Here is a 24,876-nt window from a genome sequence, read left to right as displayed (position 1 = left end):
ATCATTTGTTTATGTTAACACGCGGGCTAATGTTTGGGGGTTTGTTGGGAGGATGGGATCGTTGTTATTGATATTGGGATTGACATTACATTGGTTACTGATTATTGTTTATTGTTGTGTGTAAATTTCGGAGTAAATGTGAAGAAGGAGAACAAAAAAATATATATTTTTTAAAAAGTGCACCACCACCTGCACGTTCCCTACCAAGTCACTCACCATACTGACTTAGAACAATTTTGCTATTCCTTCACTGTTGCTGGGCCAAAATCTGGAAACTCCCTTCCTAACTTCACTGTGGGTGTATTTAAACCACATTGACTGCAGGAGTTCAAAGAGGATCTGACTACCACCTTAGTGGCACCCATACCCATGAAAGAATAAATAAACAAAGGGTCCTCAGGTGGTTCATAAATAGTCAGGTGACCTTTTTGAAGGCTGAGGAGTGAAGAAGGAGCTTCTTTTTTTCAGGCACCTGTGGGGTTGCTTCCCAACCCCAGACCTACCTGCATGTGGGGATTCCCAGTATTCCTAGTGAAGGTCGATTCTGTTTTTGGGACTAAAGAGATGATTAGTCCAACAGTTTTTAAACAGTTGTGCGATGACCAGTCAAAGAGTGGAAAGCTTGACCCTCACTTTTCAGCTGAGAATTGGGACCACTGCCCCTGCATAAAATTCCAGCCATGGCAACAGACTTCAAGAGGAGTTAAGTGATTGGAAGAAATCAGGGGCGAGATTCTCCGTGAATTGCTGTGAAGCAATTGTGCTATCCACAATGCTACCGTGCTGCCCCTTGTAGCCACAGTATTTGTATGGCTGTCTAATTCAGTTTCTGGTTCATGGTAAACCCCAATATGTTGAATAGAGGGTGTTCAGTGATGTTAGTGCCATTGAATGTCATGGGGAGATAGTTAGATTCTGTCATATCAGAGATAGCCACTGTCTGGCACTTGTATGGCACGAATGTTAGTTGGCACTCATCAGCCCAAGTCTGAACGTTGTCCATGCCTTGAGGCATAGCAACATGGACTGCTTCTGTATCTGGCGTTTCAAGAGTGGCATTGAACATTGTGCAATTATCAGCAAACATTCCCACTTCTGACCTTGTGATGGAGGAAAGGTAATTGAAGCAGCTGAAATGGTTGGGTCGAGGACACTACTCTGAGGGACTCCTGCAGAGATGTCCTGGGACTGGGATTGGCCTCCCAACGACCGTGACCATCTTCCTTTTGTGCTAGGTGTGCCACCAATCAATGGAGAGCTTTACCTGATCCCCATTGATTCTAGTTTTTCAAGGGTTCCTTGTTGCCACACACGGTCAAGTGCAGCTTTGAAATCAAACCTCACCTCTGGAGTTTAGCTTGAGGTAACGAACCTTAATTGATATACGGGCAAGGGGGCTGCCAACACCTCCCTCACTGCCGGTAAAATACAAGCGGAGATGTGTAAATGACGGACATAGCACCCTCGCCATGGCACCTGATTTTACAGTCCACCCCACCATGGCCAGTCTACTCCCAGGTGTTGGGGGGGGGGAATCAAAAATGTCATTCATTGGCTCTGTTCCTCCCATAATTTTCTCAATTTTCTTCTTATCAAGGGGCTTATACGCCTCCAATTTCCGTTTTTAATGAAGGGTTACACCTGGAATTTTAGTTAAGGTCTTCACTTGTTCGGTGGTCACAGGCCTGTTGTGTATTTCTCACATTTACTCTTTTATTTTCAGCAGTTTTATTTTGCCCCTTATTTTTGAAGTATAATAGTTTGTTAACTCACGTCTGCATTTTCAGAATGTTGGGAGGCTCCAGGCACCTTTAGAAATGGCAGACAAGATCTCAATCCAGAAGGCTCACCCCCATTTCTGGCAGATTCTGTTTTTATGCATTCGGAAATAGGCTGGGTTGTGAAACTTGCAGGAACAAATTGTGACTTAGTCGGCACATTTAACCTGTTTACACAGTCCAAACAGATCCAATTTTCACTCCAGGAATGGCTTCAACCTGTGATGTGCGTTGCACGACCTCTTGCTGGATATGTGAATGCTCAAAAAGGATCAATAGGATATGTAGAACTGTTAAACTGTAAAGTTATTCAAAACCCCTAACCTTTAATTTTTTTTTCAAAAAAACTGCCTGTGTCTCAGGGTGAAAAAATATGTTCTACCACTTTCAATGGATGCTTGTTGACATAACCCTAAGGGTTGTCAGTTGACTGTTTCTACCACCTGTCATTATCCCAGTGGGGGCTATAACTTCACAGTTTGGTTGACAGCTCCAAGATATTAGCTGTCTTCTGGTTGAACTTATGAATAAAATATTTGATGGATAAAACACTTGAGGTTAAATGTATTGAATGGGTTTTCATGAACAAAAATCTTTTTTATATAGTGAAAATTGAAATAGATACGTATAACTTTATTTTATTCCATCTCAGCATGGCTCCTAAGGTCTGCCCATGAAGGGGTAAATTGACATTGAGGATGTAAGGAAAACAGGATTACAGGGTTAGCACAAATTGGCACTAAAAGTGGTGGGGGGGGGGGGTTAAGATCATGTGTTGGCACTGGGTTGTCATAATTGGTGGGTGGAGGGACATGGGTTGGCATGGAGAGCGGGTGGGAGTGCATGGATGGCTAATAGGGAGTGGATGGGGGTGTTGAGGGTTGAGGGCTAGAAAACCTAATATTGAAAAGAACAACTGTGATGAAGTTCCAGGGACTGAGGTGGACCTTTCAGCCAACCCGCCTTGGCACTTGGCAGCCCCTGTGGCACCTCCAATCTGTGTCTGGGGGCAGGAGCTCAACTTCATTTTGCACCTGCCCACCACCCAGAACAAAAATCAGGGTGGGTGCTCCAATCCAGGAAATTTCCCGACTCAAGCTACCACCTTGAGATGAAAATCAAGCCCTATGTTTGCAGTAATTTTCTACATTCTTTCTTGCAAACATGACAAAAATAGCATTCAGCATCGAATAATTTAAATGTGCCTTGTCAGTCTTCAGAATTATGTTGTTGTCTAATAATAACTGATGTTATGTGCTTGGTTGAATAAAGAAATCTGAAATATATTAATAGATAACAAATTGGTTGAAAGGATGCTTTCGTGTCTTTGTATTCATATTTATATGTCCGAAAATATTTATCTTACACCTCATAGAGTCGCTAATTATCATTAGCCACAATACTAGGAGGGAAAAGCCCATTCCCATATCCCTATTATATGGGAACTGTACATTAACCATGGGCATGTATATGACATTATTTAACTTTTAACATAATTTGACAGAAGTTAAAAGCAGTCGGAGTGATTGAACAGAAGTGAGCTGCCTAACTAGAAGTAACTTGGGTGACAGCATCATTTTGTTTGTTAAATGTGATGGACCTATGCTGCAAAACAGTAGACCAAGGCACGATTCAACAATACAACTTCAAAGTGTCATTTTGGGAGAGTTTGGGGGGTGTTTCTTGTCGACATTTTGGGTGAGATCCATACCGCTATTCAACCACACTTAGTCGTTCTGACGCCAGGACTGAATGGGGTGAAAGTTGTGCCAGTCCCAGAGTGATTCAGGTCATCCTATGGGCAGCACAGGTGCTACATGGAAGTAGTGAAATTCCAACGAATGCTGGCATGTGATTCGCCGGGGCTGGGTTGGCACTTGTGAGCCTGATAAGCAGGAGCTGCATTTAGGAATTCCACTCCCCACACACCCTCAACTCAGCCAAGAAGACGGCACTGGTTGTGCTGGAGCACGCGCATCCTGCTGATGGGTTGGCTGGGGCCAGAGGATACCTAGTGGGTGTGGCCTGGGGAGTTACCCACGCGATCTGTGGCACTAGGTTCACGCTGGGCAGTCAGTGGCATGCGCAGCTGCATGGCTGCCTTGCAGGCTACAACAATGGTGGTTCATGCCCATCCACTCTGACCCCACCACCCACCTTCTGCCTCCCCCTGTTCCCATCTCTGACAGAAGCCCCCTGGACAGCAGCACAACTGTCAGCACACTATGGTGGTGTTGGACACTTTGTATCCTCTGTCCCTCAACAGCCACGGCACCTGTTTCCCGATTTTAAATACCACAAGTGAACCTCGCTCCCTGTAATTCCAACTGGCGGAGGTGGAGCATCCAAAAATAACGGTGAGGCCCATTAATGATGTGCCAACAACATTAGTCCCCTAAGTTGGGACACCTTTCTACGGGGTCATCCCTTCCCTTTTTTGGCCTCCCCACGTCCCCTACTTTTAGGCCTCCCAAACTTTATTAGACCCCTCATACCCCACTTCATCCCCCTTTCATAGGCATGATTCCTCTAGGGTCCATCTTGGCAGTGGCATCCTGCCAGTTAGACACCCTGGCAGTGGGTGCCCCTTGCAGCCTGGCAGTGGCACCTTGGCAGTGCCAAGGGCCTGGTCCAGTAGGAGAGCCAGGGGGCCACCCTGCCTGTCCCCATTACCCAGGGGTCTCCAAATGCCTGGAGGGCCTCCCAGTGCCTTTAGGCCTGGTCCACATTTATCTGGAGCACCTGCTCCATGTCTCGCTGGCGAGGCCGTTTGTTCCTGGGCTCCAGGAGAACACAGTGCGGGTGAGATCCAGATCGCAAGATGAGATTCATTGACCTTGTCATGCCAGCAGGTTGGCCATGATAAGGCCGTTAAAAAATAAACACAACTTATACAAGATATGATGAAAGACAAAGCACTGGTTGTGCTAATAGCTGGTAGCATATTATCTGTCAAACTTGGGTATTAAGTGCAAATGTTCTGATTTTAATAGGCCAATGATCATGGGACTTACTTCCCAATATGGGGAACTTGTCTTGGATTTGAAGAGCTGACTGTTATTACTAGTGGAAGAAAACTTCTGATTAATACAGACACTTCAAACGTGTCACTTCCTTTGAACTTCACCAAAGGTAAAAAAAAAGACTGAGAACGTGAGTAATTTTGACTTTTGAAATGAAAATGATAAATTAATAAATGGGCAGCCCCCGCCCCATCACCGCGTAGCCACGTCACAGGAACATCATGACTATTCTTCAATATACAGGAAATGTTTCAACGGTGAAATAGAAACATTCTTGACATTTAAAAGGTTTCATTGTTATTAAATATTATAACTAATGTAATAGAAAAGGTAAGAGGTAGCTTCGGACTGACATTTCTCGATATTGCCTTCCTATAACTTTAAAAGTTTCCTGTTCATCCACCTGCATTGGCAATTTGTTCCGTATACCTGAAGTACTTCTTTGAGTTTTTCTTCTTTTCACTCTATGCCACCTGCTTCAAGTCCAGTCCTTCATTTGAGAAAGGAAGGCTTACCTAATTGAAAGGGACAAAACTCAAAACCAGCATGGAGAAGCATAAGTGCAAGATTGTTTCTGTTGAGGATCAAGCCCCAAACCAAAATGCCCGCATTTAACATACACTGAGTTACCAATGCAGAATTGAGGCTAGATTGTGTTCAATTCGGCAATAAACTTTGTTGCCTGTTCAGATAGGGATAGGTGTCAGGTGTGGCTCAGTTGATAGCATTTGTGCCTCTTGAGTCTGAATGTCATGGGTTCAAGTTCCAGGTCCAGAACTTGAGCACAAGTGTCATGGCTGACTCACCAGTGCTAGTATTGGGGGGGAGCTGCACTGTTCGAGGTTCGGCTTTTCAGATGTGACTTCCTTTGCCCTCCCTTGTAAAGGATCCCATGGTACTAATTTGAAGAGCAGGTGAATTATTCCTTGTGTTCTGGCTATTTATACCTCAGTGTTCCCTTCCAGTCGGAGAACACTTCAGAATTCAAGGACATTCAGCCTCCGATCTTCGGGTAAACATTCTCCAAGGCAGCCTTCAAGACACACGACAGCACAGAATCGCCGAGCAGAAACTGGTAGCCAAGTTCCGCACGTATGAGGGCGGCCTCAACCGGGATCTCGGGTCCCACTATACTGCCCGGGTTTGCAGAATCCTACTAACTGTCCTTGCTTGAGACAATTCACACCTCTATTACCTGTGATTATCACTCACTCCACTCTCATTGTTTGTACCTGTAAAGACGTGTTTACCTGTAAAGACTTTCATTCCAACCATTCTTCACATTCCAATCTGTAATTATCTTGCAATTATGTCTCTGCCGATATATACTGTGTTTGTGAACCTGCCTCCACTTCTCTGATGAAAGAGCAGCGCTCCGAAAGCCTGTGATATCAAATAAACCTTGGACTTTAACCTGGTGTTGTGAGACTTCTTACTGTGCTCACAATAAGTAAGTTAGATTATTATCATAAGTATTTTATATGTAACCCATTTAAAGAAGCTGAGCTACATTAGACACAGATTAAAAGAACATTTATGAAATGTGTAACTGTAAATGTTGCCACAGTCCCAGAGGACCACAGGCTGCTCTTCCCTTTGAGAGCTGACTGGTGGTGATTTAACCTGAAGGTCACTATACCTCAGGCGAGGGACAGGGCTGAGAAGGTGGGCCTTCATGAATGACCTCAGCCGGTATGAGAATTGAACGTACACTGTTGGCATCACTGCACATCACAAACCAGCCGTCCAGCCAACTGAGCTAAACGACCATTTTAAGAAATGTAGGCACACATAACAGAATAGAGATAGAAACTGAGTAAAAGAACAATTGAGTAGGTATGACACTAAGCATCATGCATACAGAATATAAAGAAATAACATGTATCACAAAATTTACCTGAGCACTCTAAAATGTCATTGTGTGATACTGGTTGGAATCGAAGCTCAAGACTAAACCCCTGATGAATGAGTAATTCTGATAATGTGAAAGAACCTAATTTGATAAATAAGAAAATAGATATTGTAAATGATATTTTACTTTTTTCAGGTGCACAGGACAGTCGGATGTTTAAGAACTTTCCTGTGGACCTAATGAAGGCATTGGCTGTAGAACCTTTAGCTGCAAACTCCCATCGCTGGAGTATCTCTGTGAAGGTATGGTAATTAGTCACTTTTGGACATAGAGATCTGACACATACAAACTAAAGGTGTGAAACGTGCCAACAGAGTAATATATATATATATATATATATATATATATATTATATATGTACTTTAATTAATCATTTGTATATAAAAGTAATTATTTGTACATGTGCATTTCCTGACCACAGACATTACTTGTTGCAATTTATGCCAACATAACTGCATTTCCCATGTGAACAATTGCTTGTGGATATTTGTTAATAAGCAAAATCGTCATCCCCAATTTTTTCTCAGAAACTGAAATTTCTTGATTTCAAATCAAGATTTATAAAAAAGATTTTTTAAAGTACAATATCCAAATAACATGTTAAAATACATCTGTAGATGTGTTTTAATACTGCAATAAAAGTTTTTTTTAAAGACCACAGATTCACCAAACTTGTGACTTGTACTTAATATTCCTGCTGAGTTGTGACTCTGTTAGCTGCAATCTAAGCAGGTTTAAGTGTGTATAGATTCCCACAATGCATCTGCAGCAGCGAAGCTAACAAAATCTTATAAACTTACAGAAACATTCAAACAAAATCTACATTGCGTTTTTCAAAATCGTTTGAAGTATTGCGAAATGACAAATTTAAAAAGCTTTAATGGTAAAATGGGAAAGGATTTTTTAAAACAGAAGAGAACAAAAAAAACATGACATCTTGCAGTGGTTACACAAGTAATTGGGTTTATTTGCGGTTTGGGTTTTAACTGTCGACACGAGTGGAGGAAGTGCAGTGCCGGGAGAGGTGCTGGTGGGAGGTGGTGAAGGGCTTTAGTGCCAAAGCATGGCCGTTGGATCATACCATTTGTTTCAAATGGGTGGTTTCCAGAACCTTACTCTTCTTCAGACTTTGCTTTCAGTTTGAGGTTTTTTTTGTAGATTCATTCAGGCCTCTGTAGTTTTCAGGAATACAGCACTCACAGCCTTTCCAGACAGAGAGAGAGTTCTGGGGCAGGATTCTCGGGTGTGCCGGGCTCCCGGGATTCCCCGTCTCGCCAGCCGGCCAATGGGGTTTCCCATTATGGGCAGCCCCACGCCGTCGACAAATCCCCCGGCTGCCGGCAAAATGGAGAATCCCGACAGTGGAGAATCCAGCCCCTGGTCTTTACTTACAGCCTGTAATGGCTTTCATGAGACTGACGAGCTGCCTACTGCACTAACGAGGCCCTCTGTAATAGCTTTCATGCAGATTCATTCATTCAGGTTCTTTGCAGCTTCAGGAATACAGCACTCACAGCCTTTCTGGAGGGGGAGAGAAAAGCCATTTCTTGTCTTTCTGTGTCTCGGACTCAATTCCTTCCTGAGGTCTCTGAGAACCCTCCCGCTGGGATAGGATCCAATCAGCACCTATTATAGGTTAGAGTACGGCCTCTTGGCCAATTCATTGGCCACCAGCCAATCAATCAAACCGAGTCCCACCCCATCTCTCTGGTGCTGAAAAAGTCTGACGGTCCTGTTCAGGCTAGTAGTGTTGGCTCCTGTAACTTCTGAATTTCTCATTCTCTCTGCTCCTTGACTTGAAGATACAAGTCCATTAATCAGCTATGGACCAAAAAATGATGACGGCAAATTAAAGGAAAGGTGAAATAAGGGAATAAACAGGAAGGAAGGACCCTTACACATTACAGTTCACTGTGTACAATGCTCCATAGTTTATTTTGCTATGAGCTTGTAGAGTAAATTGAAGATCAGCATTTTCTTTCTTTCGAAACAGGGTTGATGTTTCTGACCAGGACCCCCATTGTTCTTTGTGCAATTGATTATTTCTATTGGTGGCTTTTTTAAAAATCTTAATGTTAACCTTTTCACATTGATCAATTACAAACTTGAATGGGTATTTTTGTTATTAAAAGTAGCTTTCATCACTTTTATATTGAATTTTGTTTTTAGCTGCTCTGCTTTTGAGGATGGAGGTGAAGACAAGAACATAAAGACTGAATTCCCCCTTGTTGAATTAGCCAGAATGAGGGAGTGCAGGGTTCACCTTTCTAATATTCAATGCCATTAGAATCTATGGCAGCAGTTCTTGTCAAATTGTTAGTAACACAAAATACCTTTAAGCAAGTTTTCCTGCTCTGCGGAAATTTACAACTCTTAGTGTGAACACTTCCATTTTCCTGATATCTTTATGAAAGTGCCATAAAAATTTCTAGAATTGATTTGCCTCACCGAGTATGATGTAAAAATCTATAATTTTCGATGCAGGTCCAGGGTCCTGCATCCGCAGCCATTGGAGCTGATTGCATTTCAGTATTCAGATATTTTCAGATGTAAGATAGCTACTGTGTTTACGTTAGGCCTACTATAATAACCTACGCCTAGGTGAGCTATAGTCTTCAAATAAAAGGAAATCTGTTGTCCTTAACCGGTCTGGCCTGGCCTGCATGTGACTCCAGATCAACAGAATTGTGGTTGACTTTTAAGTGCCCTAGCAAGCCACTCAGTTGAATGGTATTTAGGGCTGGCCCAACCAGTGACACCCTCATTCCATAAAAGAAATAAAAACAAAGAATATTCGACCTTAAAGGCTTCCAGTTATTGTGAAAGAACTTAATGAATTACCTATATCCTTTCTGGAATTGTAATGAGTGCAGTAGCCATTTAAATTAAATGGATTAATACCTTCAATAAAACAGCATCAATGAACATTCACAAGATGGTGTCATTAGCATTTTACTTGCACATTGGGCGGGATTTTCCGATTGCACCCGCCTCAGGACCAGAATTTTCCACCCAAGGTCAATGGACTTTTAAATGGCCCGTCAAATTTTCTGTCCCGCCAGCGAAAAATCCCATGGCAGGCGGGAACTGAAAATGTACCCCATTATCTCCTTGGCGGCACGAAGGATGGAGCAATCTTTGTCATCAATGAAGGTATTGATGCAGCTTATCGATTAACATGTTGATTTGCAAATCATTTTATTTCTTTGTGATGGAAGAGAGGAAGGAGGAAATAAAATTAGGTGCGCATTCCTGCCTTCACGACTTGAATATTTGGTAGCTACCAGAAGTGTGTTTCAACCATTCCGAGGAGGCCTTCCATTTGTTCGTCATCCTTTACCTGAACTGCTGCTCTCTCTAATTATTTTTTGCAATCAACCATGCATTTATGAGCCTCCTTATTTTCCTTTACACATTTTCATGATCTGCGTGTATAAAAAATTGTGTATTGAATAACATTAGAATCTTTTTGTGATTTAATTCCAGAATTTTACAAGCAACACAGAATTAAGGAACTTCTACAAAATCTTGTCGACTAATATGGACAGCAAGGGCATTGAATTTGTATCCACAATAGAAGGTACTTGTCAATAATAGTGGCTATTATGAAGCATAAAATGTTGTGCTATGCTCTTATTATTTGTGAAGGTTTCCTTAGTCATCATACTGTGGTTCCTGGTCTGTGGCACTGCAAAATGATGTTCTTCGTTCAAATGTACAACAAGCGGAGATTGAGAGAGGTGAGCTTACTTGAGCTGTGCACTGTTTATGTAGCTGCACATTCAGTTTCTAAAGTGCCTGACGTAGCCTAAAATGGCTCTAAATGTGATTGCAGTGTGTTGTATCCTACAACCAGACGTTTGCCACTTTTACTTCAGTATAGTGCAGTCTCCCAATATCTACCCTCTGAGAACATGAGGGTGATAATGGAAGAGCTCCATTTCCACATTGAAATCAAAGGAGAAAGAAAACTGTTCAATACTTTGCTTCTGATGTGACAACGCCAGCACAAAGTTGGATTATCAAAGTACGTTTTGAATTTCTTGGAGAGGCATTTTGGTTCTTCAAGCTTTATTTCTTAAGTGTCCACCTAAATTGATTTATTTTCTAAAGATCATCAACTTGGTGGTTTCTGGTTAACACTTGACGTATTCGTGCAGTAACAATGGACTGACTGTCCAAAATTGAATTATACTAAACCAAGCAATCGGCACCCTCTTCCTGAATTCTCATACAAACAAATTCCTTCCCTCAAAGCCCCCATGCAGGCCTGCCAGTGAGTACACAACTTAATAGTTACTTGCTGTAAAGTAAAGTGATACATCTCGAATGAAGGTAGGACAATCCCAGCACATCCACATATGGCTATGCCATCCCACCCAATGCAGCACAGGTTTAAAGTTTTGTTAAATGACTATACACACATGTGCAGTATACTGTCTTTGTGCCTACCTGTAAATGCCAGATTAAGAATGTTTACTGCTGCTACATTAGTTTTCTCTTTTTTCAATAATATTTCTTTTAATTGTGTCTTGGTTGTTAGTTAAATTAGTTTGGATATTATTTTGTTTTCATAAGTACTTTGTTTATTTGTGATTTGTGGCTTAATATATTTTTTACATCTCTATCACATCTTCTTGCTTTGCAAAAACATGGCTGATTCTTTAATGCCACCCATTCCTACCTCCTGGCAGAGTGTATGTGCCTTCTGCAGAGCAATTTCTGGGTGGAAGAAGATGGTGTAGTGGTAATGTCACTGGACTAGTAATCCAGAGGTTCAAGCTAATGCTTTGGTGACAAGGATTCAAAGCCACCACAACAGTTGCTGGAATTTAAATTCAATTAATGATCTGGAAGTGTAAAGCTAGTCTCAGTAATGGTGGCCATGAAACTAGCATTGAAACACATCTGGTTCACTAATACCTGTCAGGGAAGGAAATGTAGCATCCTTTCCTGGCCTGGCCTTACCTACATGTGACTCAGAACAATATGAATTGACCCTTAACTGCCCTCTGAAGCTGTTTTGGAAGCCTCTCAGTTCTAGAGCAATTATGATGGGCAACAAATGCTTGCCAGAGACAGCCACATCCCATGCCTAAAGGGGAAGTATCTGTTTAGGTGCACAATGCATTTATATGTTCGTGGTGGATGATAGAAAGAACTATCAACACAGATAAGTGTGAGGTGTTGCATTTTGGAAAGTCAAACCAAGATAGGGTTTCACGGTGAATGGTAGGACCTTGGGGAGTATCGTGGAACAAAGGGACCTTGGAGTTCAGGTGCATGGGGCGTGATCCTCCGCAAATGCGGAGAGTCGTAAAGGCTGCCGTGAAACTGGCCGTGTTTCACGGCAGCCTCCGCGCCCCCTCCCGGGACCCGATTCTCCCCCCCGGTCGGGGCTAGCAGCGCGGCCCCGCGAAGCACGGCATCGCAGGCTTAGTGACCGTCGCTAAGCCCGCACGCCAAGGGTCACGGCGGCTGATGCGCACAATGACGTCAGCCGCGCATGCGTGGATTGGACGGCTCCAACCCGCGCATGCGCGGGCCGTCATGTCACTCAGCCGCCCCGCGGACTGATCCTGCGGGGCGGCGGAGGAACAAAGAGTGCGCGGGTTTCGGACCCGCTGCCCGCGATCGGTGCCCACCGATCGCGGGCCCTTGCCAATCGAGGCCATGGTTGTCGGGAACGGCACTTTGCGGCCCTTTTCACGAACGGTGAGAGCAGGTGTGATTGCGTTCATGAACACGGCCGTAAAGGCCTGGGAACTCGGCCCATCGGCTAGGGGAGAATCGCTGTTCGCCGTAAAAAAACGGCGAGCAGCTATTCGTGTCGTAGGGCGTCCGTTGGGGGGGGGGAGAATAGCGGGAGGTCGGGAAAAATGTCGGGGAGGCCCTCCCGCTATTCTCCGACCCGTCTTGGGCAGCGGAGAATCGCGCCCATGGTTCTCTAAAGGTGGAGTCACAGGTAGATAGGGCAATGAAGAAGTTTTTTTGTGTGCTGGCCTTCATCAGTCAGGGCATTGAGTATAGAAGTTGGGAAGTTATGTTGCAATTGTACAGGACGTTGGTGAGGCCACAACTGGAGTATTGTGTTCAGTTTTGGTCGCCTTCCTATTGGAAAGATGTTACTAAACTGGAGAGAGTGCAGAAGAGATTTACAAGAATATTGCCAGTACTCAAGGGACTGAGTTATAGGGAGAGGTTGGACAGGCTAAGACTTTTTTCTTTGGAGCGTAGGAGGGGTGATCTTATGGAGGTGTATAAGATCATGAGAGGCATGGATAGGGTGAATGGACACAGTCTTTTCCCCAGGGTTGGGGAAACGAGAACTAGAGGGCATAGTTTAAGTTAAGAGGGAAAAGAATTAATGGGAACCTGAGGAGCAACGTATTTACACCGAGGTTGGTACGTATGTAGCATGAGCTGCCGGAGGAAGTGGTTGAAGCAGGGACATTGACAACATTTAAAAGGCATTTGGACAGATACATGGGATGGAGAGATATGGGGACTTCCGGTAGTGGTCATGTTGTGAGTGGTTGCACACAGGGTAGCTCCTGCTTGAAGGCATAGGAAGAGCTCTTCTTACCCCATATTGGGTGCAACTTCGACAGCAAAGTGCAGTTAAAGATCGGAGGAGTAGTTACCCCCAGGAATGGTATGTCTGCTGGTTACCAAACCCGGCAGAAGACGGTGAAAGACCTGGCCAAGGAGTTGGAGGAGACCTGTGGCACTAGCAGCCAGTGGAAGGATGGCAGAGGGGGAAGGGCTTGTGCAAGACGGAAAGCCCCAGATGGAGCAGTTGATGGCTTTAATCAAAGCTGAGTTCTGCCAGCAGAGGAAGGCGATGCAGAAGGATCACTCGAAGGCCATTGAAGGGGCTGTGGCACCCCTGAAGGGCTCGATGGAGAGGGTGGAGAAATATTTGGAGGCGCAGAGGTCGCAGCGATGTTGGATCACAGCGATTGGGTGGTGGCATTGGGTGCAGACGTAGGGGTCCAAGGAGACCTGTACAAGACATTGAGAGCAAAGATGGAGGAGCAGGAAAACAGTTTGAGAAGACTGAACCTGCGGATAGTGGGCTTGCCTGAAGGAATGGAGGTGTGAGTGCCATGAGGTACGTGTCAAAGATGCTGGCGGGGCTGGTGGTGGAGGGGGTGCTGGATAAGGCCCCTGAGGCACACACAACGCACAGGTCTCTGGATAGATGCCTAGAGTTGGGGAGCTGCCGTGGGTGGTGATCGTGAGACTCCATAAGTTCATGGAGAAAGAGAAGATCTTGCAGTGGGCCAGGGAGAAGCGTACCTGCGACTGGGAGAGGAAAAAGGTCTGAATATATCAGGGCATTGGAGCCGAGCTGGCGAAATGGCATCTGGGGTTCAACAAGGCTACGGCGGTGCTGTATCAGCAGCAGATCAGGTTTGGGGTGCACTAACCGGCAAAATTCTGGGTGACGTTTGAAGGCCGGGAATATTGCTTTTAGATCCCAGAAGCAGCCAAGGACTTCATCAAGGAGCATAAACTGGGGAAGAACTGAATTGAAGATTACTGGATGACTAGGGTGCTGGCACTTTGAAATAATTGGGCATAGGGGTGGAGTGGGGGTAGATTGTGGATGGTTTTCTTTCACTTCGATCTGGAGAGGATTATTTTTCTTGTTTGGTATTTACTGTTGGGTTGACAAAGTGTAGCAAGGTGAAAGGTTTATGCGGGGATGGCTATCTAATCCCCCCTCCCTGTTTCTTGGGGCTATTTGTGTTTTATCTCTTGCTCTTGGGGGAGGTGACTTGGAGTTCAGGAGGATTCATTGTTAGGATGGGGGAGGGTAAGGTCAGCTGGGGGTGGATGGGGGGTGGGGGGGAGGTCAATGGGAGGCGCCTTTGGGTAGAGGCTACCACGCTAGCAAGTAATGCTGGTGAACAGAAGTGAGGTGAGGAAGAATGGCGAGAGAGGTGGCCGTTGGAGGAGGGGGGGATATGGGGTGTTGTCATGACGAGGTGAGGTGGGAGAAGACACATGGTCAGGAGTGGAGAAGGGGGCCACCTTGGATGGGCCAGGTACAGAGTGCAATTAGCGGGGCTAGAGCTAAAAGGTGAGATAGTCGAGAGGAATGGAGGCTTATGCCTCCGGTAAGGCTGATAACGTGCGTGGGCTCAATGGATCAGTTAAAAGACATGGGTTTTTGCGCACCTCAGGAGCCTGAAAGTGGAGGTGGCCTTTCTGCAGGAGAAAACCTTCGCGTGAAGGACCAAGCTAGCCTAAGGAAGGGGTGGGTAGCTCAGGGTTTCCACTGGGGGTTTGATTCAAAGCCGCGGGGAGTGGCAATTTTACGGAGTAAGAAAACAGGGTTTGTGAGTGCGAAGGAAGTGAGGGACCCGGGTGGGAGATATGTGATTAGAAGGGACGCCGGTGGTGTTGGTGAATATGTATGCACCAAATTGGGATGATGTAGGTTTTATGAGGGGAATGCTAGCAGCAATCTCAGACTTGGCCACACACCAGTTGATCATAGGAAGAAATTTTAACTGTGTTATAGAGCCAATGGGGATAGGTCGAGCGCCAGGTTGATGAGTAGAATACGAATAGCAAAGGAGCTAGGTGGGTGTATGGAAAAGATGAGTATGGTGGACCCGTGGCACTTCAAGAACCCAGTGGGAAGGGAGTATTCCTTTTTTCCACATGTGTATAGGATGTATTCCAGAATTGACTACTTTGTGATGAGCCAGGAGATTTTGGTTGGGGTGGAGGGGCAGAGAACGCACGGATAGTAATTTCGGACCATGCACCCCACTAGCTGGAGATTCGGCTTAGATCAGGATGGGAGCAGAGGCCGGGGTGGATTCGGGGTTGTTGGCGGATGGAGACTTTTGTGATAAAGTGCGGGCGGCAATTAAAGATTATGTGGTGTTGAACCAGAACAGGGTGGTGTTGGTGGCCTCATTTTAGAAGCACTAAAAGCAGTGGTCCGAGGGGAGATTATCTCATTCAAGGCTCATGCGGATAGGGAAAGGAGGGAGGAATATGACCGACTCATGAACGAGTTAGTGGAGGTAGATAGGGAGTACTTGAGGGTGCCCACCAAGGAGCGATTGATGAGGAGGAAAAAGTTACACGTCCAGGGAAATATTGAAGATACAGACTGGGGCAGGAGATGTGGTGTCGGATCCAGGGAAGATAAATGAGGTGTTTAGGGAGTATTATAAGGGGCTATACAGGGCGGATCCAGGGGGGGGGGGGGGGGGGGGGGTGAGTGAAGAGATGGACATTGGACGGTTTTGAGATGAACTGTAGTTTTCTCAGCTGTAGGAAGAGAAGAGGTTGGCACTAGAGGAGCCCCTGGGGCGGAGGGAGATATTGAACAGTATAAGGGGTATGACGTTGGGTAAGGCCCTGGGGCCTGATGGATATCCGGCGGAATTCTATAAGGAGTTCGCGACGGACCTGGTACCACATTGCTTGGAGTGTGTTTAATCAGGCGTTGGAGAAGGGGGAACTGCTGGAGGCGATGACGCAGGCAGTGATCATATTAATCTCTAAAAAGGGGAAGGACTTGGTGGAATGTGGGTCGTACAGGCCTATATCGCTGTTAAACACAGGCGAGAAAGTGCTGGCTAAGCTATTCGCAGGAAGGATGGAAGATTGTGTTCCCGGGGTGGTTACGGAGGACCAAACAAGCTATGTAAAAGGCAGACAGCTTTCTAGCAATGTAAGGAGGCTGTTAAATGTAATTATGACCCGTCGGGTGCCCAGGCAGAGGTAGTAGTGTCTATGGACGCGGAGAAGGCATTTGACCGGGTGGAGTGGCGGTAACTGTTTGAGGTCCTGGGAAGATTTGGGTTTGCGCCGAGGTTTGTGGCATGGGTGCGTTTGCTGTATTTGGCACCGAGGGCAACTGTGCGGACCAATTATATGGGTTCACGGAACTTTGAATTGTACAGGGGAACAAGGCAGAGGTGCCCGCTGTCACCGCTGTTGTTTGCACTGGTCTTGAGCCTCTAGCAACGGCTCTTAGGGGATCAGCAGAGTGGCAAGGGATTAAGAGGGGCTGGAGGGAGCATCGAGTGTCCCTCTATGCTGACGACCTACTATTGTATGTTTCGGACCCGCTGAGGAGAATGGAGAGGATCATGGGCCTGCTGGGAAGGTTTGGGGCGTTCTCTGGATATATGTTGAATGTAGGGAAAGGCAAACTGTTCCCAGTGAATGAGTTGGGATGGCGAGCCAATTTAGGGGGGTGGGGGGGGCATTTAAGGTGACTAAAACCAGGCTCAGAGGATACAGGAAGTCTGCAGAGGGATTTGGATAGGTTAAGTGAATGGGCTAGGGTCTGGCAGATGGAATATAATGTTGACAAATGTGAGGCTATCCATTTTGGTAGGAATAACAGCAAAAGGGATTATTATTTAAATGATTAAATATTAAAACATGAAATGAAAATGAAATGAAAATCGCTTATTGTCACGAGTAGACTTCAATGAAGTTACTGTGAAAAGCCCCTAGTCGCCACATTCCGGCACCTGTCCGGGGAGGCTGGTTCGGGAATCGAACTGTGCTGCTGGCCTGCTTGGTCTGCTTTAAAAGCCAGCGATTTAGCCGAGTGAGCTAAAGCAGCCCCCTTGCTGCTGTGCAGAGAGACCTGGGTGTGCTAGTGTATGAGTCGCAAAATGTTGGCTTATAGGTGCAACGGGTGATTAAGAAGGCAAACGGAATTTTGTCCTTCATTGCTAGAGGGATGGAGTTTAAGAATAGGGACTAGGGAGGTTATGCTGCAATTGTATATGGTGTTAGTGAGGCCACACCTGGAGTATTGTGTTCAGTTTTGGTCTCCTTACCTGAGAAAGGATGCACTGGCGCTGGAGGGTGTGCAGAGGAAATTGACTAGGTTAATCCCAGAGCTGAAGGGTTGGATTACGAGGAGAGGTTGAGTAGACTGTACTCGGTGGAATTTAGAAGGTTGAGGGGGGATCTTATAAAAACATAAAATTATGAAGGGAATAGATAGGATAGATGCGGGCAGATTGTTTCCACTAGCGGGTGAAAGCAGATCTAGGGGGCATAGCCTCAAAGTAAGAGAAAGTAGATTTAGGACTGAGTTTAGGAGGAACTTCTTCACCCAAAGGGTTGTGAATCTATGGAATTCCTTGCCCAGTGAAGCAGTTGAGGCTCCTTCATTAAATGTTTTTAAGATAGAGATAGATAGTTTTTTGAAGAATAAAGGGATTAAGGGTTATGGTGTTCAGGCCGGAAAGCGGAGCTGAGTCCACAAAACATTAGCCATGATCTCATTGAATGGCGGAGCAGGCTCGAGGGGCCACATGGCCTACTCCTGCTCCTAGTTCTTATGTTCTTACGTTTCAGGTAGCAAGGGAATGGGTGATGCTTCACAAGTGGAACTTAACAAACCTGGTGGAAGAGCTAGGGAGGATCTCACGAGGTGGCATATGCTGCAATTGACTTTGGCTGGGAGGATCAAAGTCGTAAAGATGAATATTCTGCCGAGGTTCCGTCATTTTCTAGACAGTCCGATCTTTGTTCCAAAGATCTTTTTCGGAAGGTGGACACAATTATCTCTGACTTTGTATGGGCGGGAAAGGTGCCAAGGGTTAGGAGGACCCTAACAGAGGCAGAGGTAACAGGGAGGGTTGGCGTTCCTGAACCTGTTCCATTACTATTGGACGGTGAATGCGGAGAAGGTGCGGCGGTGTTGGGAAGGAGAGGGGGTAGAGTGGGTTAGTATAGAGGAGGAATCCTGAAAGGGGTCCAGCTTAAGGGCTATGGTGATGGCAGTGTTGCCAATTGTGCCGGGCCCAGTGGTGCAGGCCATGGTGAAGATTTGGAACCAGTTGAGGAGGCATTTTAGGATATCGGTGTTAATGCAGTTGTGTGAGAGTCACGGGTTTGAGCCAGTGGGGATGGATGGCATGTGTAGGCTGGAAGTGGGGCTGGTCAAGGTGAGGAATTTGTATCTGGGGGAAGGGTTTGCCAGTCTGGCGGAATTGAGGGAGAGGGTGGAGCTCCCGAGCGGGAGTGAGTTCATGTACCTGCAGGTAAAGGACTTTGCACGGAAGGTTTGGAAGGAGTTCCCTCGGTTTCCACGGTACACCTTGCTGGAGGGACTGTTGCTTCCGGATATGGAAGGGGAGGGTAGAATTGGAGATATATACAGGTGTCTAGGAGAGCAGGGAGGTGAGTGGGTGGGGAAGATTAAGGAAAAATGGGAAGGGGAACTGGGAAGGGAGATCAAGTGGGGTGTATGGAGTGAGGGTAAATGTGACCTCGAGTGCGAGGATGAACCTGATACCATTCAAAGTGGTATACCGGGTGTATATGACTCGGGCAAGAATGAGTGGGTTCTTCCAGGGTGTGGCAGACGAGTGTGAGAAGTGTGGGCAGGTACCAGAAAATCACACGCATGTGTTCTGGGGCTGCGAAAAGTTGGAGAGATTCTGGGCGGCCCTAGCAAGGATAGTGGGGGAGGAGATGGATACCGGATTCTTTGGTGGCGATATTTGAGGTCTTGGAGAAACCGGAGCTCATGGAGGAGAGGCAGGCCGATGTCAATAAAGTTTGTATGGTAGATTATTCTGCATTTGCTTTTCTGTGGCGTTCATATACATACTGCAGTGTAGGAAAGAAAATAGGCCATATCCATGCATTGATCAGAAGCTCAAGAGTATACTTACAGATGGGGATAGGGCTAGGTGGATGGGTGAATGGACATGGGTAGGGTGCTCTTCCAAGGGTTGGTGCAGATTTGATGGGCTGAATGGCCTCCTTCTGCACTGTAGGGATTCTATGAATATCAAACCACAATTAGAGGACATGCATGTATTGGAACATTTTATTGGAAATACTAGTATTAACTTCTAAGTAGGTTATCAGAAACTTGAAGAGCTTTAAGTTCATTGATGAGATAAAGGTAGAATTAAGGAAATGATGGTTGTTTGCTTTATTGCAGCACACAGTTACCCTATTTATGCAGTTCAGTGGCACCCTGAGAAAAATCTTTTTGAGTGGACCAAAAAGAAGGACATTCCACATACCGCCAATGCAGTGAAAATGGCATCCTATATGGCAGAATTCTTTGTTAACGAAGGTATGGACAAATAAATAAAATAATTGACCTGTTTTGTACAATGCAAAGAATTTTAGTTTCATGTCAATTGTCATCAGCAAAATGATTTGCACTAATTTTAGTTATTTAAATCTTTGTGGCAATTTTCAGAGTTGACACTTCACAAGAAGGGTGCTTGTACTTATTAGTAATACCTTACTGCAGTGAAGAAACTAGCTTTGATCTGTTGTTAAATCAATGTTGCAAAATTAATATTGTGATATTTGTAAAGACCAGAGTATGTAGGACAAAATTTACACATAAAAGCCGTTAATATTTTACATTCCTCCTTACTTCCCCATCAATCTGTCCATTTAAACTAAGGTGCAAGCATAACATTTGTTAGAAACAGAAAATGGACAATTCGGTTGCCCAAATGTTTTCTTTGATCTGACTCGCACCTCCTTTACCTCAACTCTCAACATCATTCTTTTCTCCAATAGCCCATTGAAAGTTGCTGCTATAGTGGTGTCTTCCAGGGCCTGGCATCTATAAGCAGTTGACTTGAAGACCCAGATTTTCTTGGCTTCCTGTTGTATAATTAGAGCTTCCTGGCAGTTGAACTCTTTACCACATAAATGAAGCAATTTTCTGTATTAACTCTCATTTTCTGTAGTTTGTTTTTTTCTTCATTTCACAATCACAGATTCCAAATGTCAGTAATGAAGTTCTTAAAATCTAAAGACTATTACTTTCTTATTTTTCAGCTCGGAAGAATTGGCATCAATTTTTTAACAAAACAGAAGAAGAAAATGCTTTGATTTATCACTATGTACCAATTTACACTGCAGATATTTCTATCTATGAGCAAATTTATATAATTGATAACAAAGCTTTCAGTTAGAGTTGAGCTTTGACCAACCTAAAGTGTTATTTTATGTCTTTATGCCCTTAGTGTGGGGGGGGGCAGCATCTGTTTGAAATTTTGGTGCATGATTTTCCAATCATTTTCCAAGTCTGAAATTACACATTGAATCTGATCACTTGACCTGAATCTGATCACTTTACCTGATCTGAGTCTACTTGCTGTATCCAAGCAGGTCTGGTAATTATGGCCATAGCAGCAAGCAATTGGTTATCCTGTAGCTGGTGGAATTGTCAAGATAAACTTGCTAGATTCTGTATAACCCATTTGTTACTGAGCCTTCCTAGCTGCCTCTGAACAATTAGTATGAATGAATGTACCGCTGGGAATGCAGCAGCGTGTTTTGATAGCAGCACATCATGATGTCAGTGTGGACCAACCAGAATGTAAAAGACTTGCATTTATATAGCAAGTCTTTTACAAAGTACTCCACAAAGTGCTGAACAGCCAGTATGCTATTTCTGCATGGTAACCACTGGTATAATGTAGAAATATCACTGCTGATTTGCACATGCATGAAATAGGGCCCACGTTGAATGCAGTTTACTTCTTGGGGCTGAAATTCCAGCAGTTCATAGTTCCAGTGAGTCACCCTAAATATGAAATCTGATTCTGCATTTTGTCCTCTCATTGGGAGGAATCTTATCAGAATTTTGCAACGTGTCAAGCTCAGGCAGTTTGTTGCATAAACTAGTTTTCTCGTGGAATCTTGAGCTGCTTGTGTGTGGGGCGGGGGGGGGGGGGGGGGGGGAAAGAGTGGGTGTGGTTTGCACCATTACTCCGGTGGGACGGGACCTCCGAGCCCGGAACTGGCTCCTAAGTGATCGGGGTGTTATCTTTTAAAGGATGCCCTGATCAGTGCTGCAGCCAAACAGCCCCCACAATGGAGGTATATGGGGCACAACACCCCACCCCAACAATCTTCCAACAGCATTCCGCTCTCTCCCACCAACCCCTCTCCCCCTACATCCACCGTCATTGAACTCACCCGCCAACGGACGTACAACCGGACACTCCTGCCCACTCCCCCCCCCCCCCCAATCCGGATCCCACTAGGCTCACCCCTAGCACTACCCCTTGGCAAAGGTTGGACCTGTGCCAGGAACTATGCCAGGGCATTGTTTGCACATGTCCCTCTACCCCCACTGGGGGCTATACTTACCCGACTGTCTCATGCCTGGCCAAACCTGTTGTAAATCACCGTCGGCGAAATATGAATATTTATTGAAATGGAATCCTTTGGAGGTTCACAGCCTTTGTGCTTTTGTATCTCGTGACATCGCCGCGAGAGGGGCGGAAATTAGGAAACACAACCTCTCTGGTGAGAATTTCGATTCCTGATTCCCCCGAGATTTTCCGCCCGGGCCACCAATCCCGCAGTGATCACAGTGTGTGCAGGCTCAAGATCGTGTCCATGAACTTTACAATGACATTATCCAAAGAGTTTTATTTATCACCTACCCCAACAATGCGATCCTTATTAAAATGAAGTCCTTATTCATCAGAATAAAGTCATTACATCCACTTGGAAATAACAAAGCTGTTTATTCCTTATGGCTTCTGCCTTCTATTCTCAGTGGGGGAAAAAAAATAATCAGAAAGTACATGTTGAAAATCACAAAAATGCTGACCAGATTTTGCGTCCGTTTGAAAGGACAAGTAAAAGATCATTAGTAATACCCACCCGATTTTGTGATATGTGCCCCTAGTGTAAAAACCCCTGTAAATGAAAATGTACCCTTTGTCATTCTAGACTTTTATGGGAGAAGGCTCTGTGTAGCTTGCCAGCAAGCTACATTTAAAATTTACTTTATGTTTAAAAAAAACCCTAAATTATGAACAACACAGAGCTTCACTATTTTGTCTGTGTGATGCGGCCAGATGAAAAACAATTTCAATCTTGGCAAACTTTAAATGGGCCGGCTGCTCAGAAAATGCTCAAATGCAGTAATCCATAGCTGGATTTTCAGAGAAAAACTTTGAATGCTAAAATTAACTGAACTGTGTTCATAAATCTGCTTTTCTATTTGTTGTAATCAAAGGAGATAAAATGCACCTTCAGTATTAGCATGTGAAAGGGAAAGAAATTTGTGGAGTATGTAAAATGGGTTCGTAGTCTGCTTTTGGTCTGTATTCCACTGCTCGCAAGATAAGTGTCACTCCCAACATTTTTTATCTGGAACTAGGGTACTGTTTTGGGCTGTTGTGACATAATGTTGATCAAGACAAGTAAATTGTTAGGCAATTTATTGTAATTTAACCTTTTGAAATGCTCTTATGCAGCAACATATAATTTTACATTTCAGTGTTTGATTATTTTTTGAGGAAGCAATTGGCTGTATAGGAAGTACTCCTTATTTTTGCAAAATGCATTGCACTTCAACCACCTAATCAACTGAATAGACAAAGAGCTGATTGCCTTGCGCTGCATAATTCTACAAATCACTGCTACTTATTGACAGTCCAGGTTATACCAAAACCTTGCAATGTGAGACTTTGTGAATAAAACTCAATAAAATTGGATCGTCGTCCTTATCTTCTTGATTGATCCAGTGTTGCACTTTGTGTGTGTTTATTCAATTTCAAGTACAGAATATAGTTAAGTAGACCAATCAGTGATGAAGTTAATCTGTCTAATGCAGTTCAGTTACCATACTTTTTTATTTTATGTGGACAACCTGCTGGAATTGTTGTCCAAATTTACATAGCTGTCTTTGAGAAGATTATTTTGTCAAAAATATATGCTGTATTTAGTCCAATCCCTTGATTTATTAGATGTTTTTGTACAGCTAATTACAATAGCTGGGATTCTCCGTTGTGAAGCTGAAGTGCTCCAGTTAGCAGAAAATTGCTACTGGTCTCTGCTGGCGCAGGGAGTGGGGCCGGGTATGCGAGTCTCTCCTCTTGACCATGCAAATTTATAAATGGGGAGAGCTTGCTGCATTTGGTTAGAATCCCGGTATCGGGCAACCTGATATATAGGTCTGGCAGAGTTTCCCCCCCCCCCCCCCCCCCCCGACACAGCGCAAACCCTGCACATTTCCCTGGCTCTTCCTCCCCTCCTGCTAATAAGTGAGGCCACCCTCTCCTCCCCCACCCCAATAGCACGCTTGTATGAAGTTGACCCGACTCCCCCACCCACCCACCAGAGACCCCAACCGTCACCCCTGCCTGAAAGCTGAAAAGCAGTCCAGGCAGTAGAGGAAAAATCACAGAATGTTCACTTCCCTTCCCTAACATCTGTTATCTGGGATAGAAGGGTTGAAGCAACATCTGATACAAACTTCAGAGGTGTCCTCAAAGCCAGGTACACTAGTCAGTCATTGGCAGTTTTCATGATCCAGACACAGCTGCTTTGGGGATTTGTTTATTTATCTCTCCCTTCATGCTTGAATGCATCTCAAGTACCCTGCTTTGATGCTAACCGCAATGTTTATAAACACTCTTGCTATGATTGACAGATCCTTGCCATATTAAAAGGAGCTAAGTGCTTTCTGTTGAAAAAAAGAAGAGAAAGCAATTTTCTGCTTTTGATGTGAGGATCTGTCAATCATAGCAAGAGTGTTTATAAACATTGTGTTTAGCATCAAAGCAGGATGATGGAGATGATTTCAAGAGTGATGGGATAGATCAACAATCCATGCAGCAGTTGTCTGGAGTGATAAAAGTGTCATTCACTGGCTGTGTGTATTGCTGTGTGAAATTAAATGTTATTCATAAAGTCCAACCTTGCCCCTTGCGTGAGGTGTGGTAATCCCCAGGTTAAAACACCACCAATCAGCTCTCCCCTTCAATGGGGAAAGCAGCCTCTGGTCATCTGGGACTATGGTGACTTTTAGCTGAATGGAAGATTTGCATTTCAAAGGCTGTCAAGGAATTTCAAGCCCTTTTGAAGAGTACTTGGCTCTGATACTTGTAACAGCTGCTGCTTTAAACACTTTTGTCTGCGAGGAGGCCAGAAATGCGAGCTGGCTGGAGGCTGCCATAAAAAGGGTGAGGGCTAGTCGGCGGGGGGCGGGGGGGCAGGAAGTCCCCCGACCAGACTGATTACATGGAACGTTAGAGGGCTGAACGAGCCGGTCAAGAGGGCTCATGTGTTTGCGCATTTGAGGTGGCTGAAGGCGGACGTGGCAATGTTACAAGAGGTTACAGACCAGACTAGATTGAGAAAGGGGTGGGTTGACCAA

The 24,876-nt window shown here is 44.8% G+C and overlaps 1 protein-coding gene across 1 annotated transcript in view; it reads left to right on the top strand.

Annotated features, from left to right (window-relative positions):
* Window positions 1-20,951, top strand: part of LOC119972563 (gamma-glutamyl hydrolase-like) — a 45,832-nt gene extending 24,881 nt beyond the window's left edge. The window contains exons 5-9 of the mRNA XM_038809471.1: window positions 4,772-4,910; window positions 6,849-6,955; window positions 10,200-10,293; window positions 19,669-19,806; window positions 20,532-20,951. Coding sequence (XP_038665399.1) covers window positions 4,772-4,910; window positions 6,849-6,955; window positions 10,200-10,293; window positions 19,669-19,806; window positions 20,532-20,668 — 615 coding nt within the window. The 3' untranslated portion in view covers window positions 20,669-20,951. The remainder of the gene's footprint in view (window positions 1-4,771; window positions 4,911-6,848; window positions 6,956-10,199; window positions 10,294-19,668; window positions 19,807-20,531) is intronic.
* Window positions 20,952-24,876: the final 3,925 nt, after the last annotated feature.

Source organism: Scyliorhinus canicula, chromosome 10, assembly GCF_902713615.1.
Source record: "Scyliorhinus canicula chromosome 10, sScyCan1.1, whole genome shotgun sequence".
Lineage (NCBI taxonomy): Eukaryota > Metazoa > Chordata > Chondrichthyes > Carcharhiniformes > Scyliorhinidae > Scyliorhinus > Scyliorhinus canicula.
Note: the sequence above shows the minus strand (reverse complement) of the source record. Positions and strands in the feature narration are given on the sequence as shown.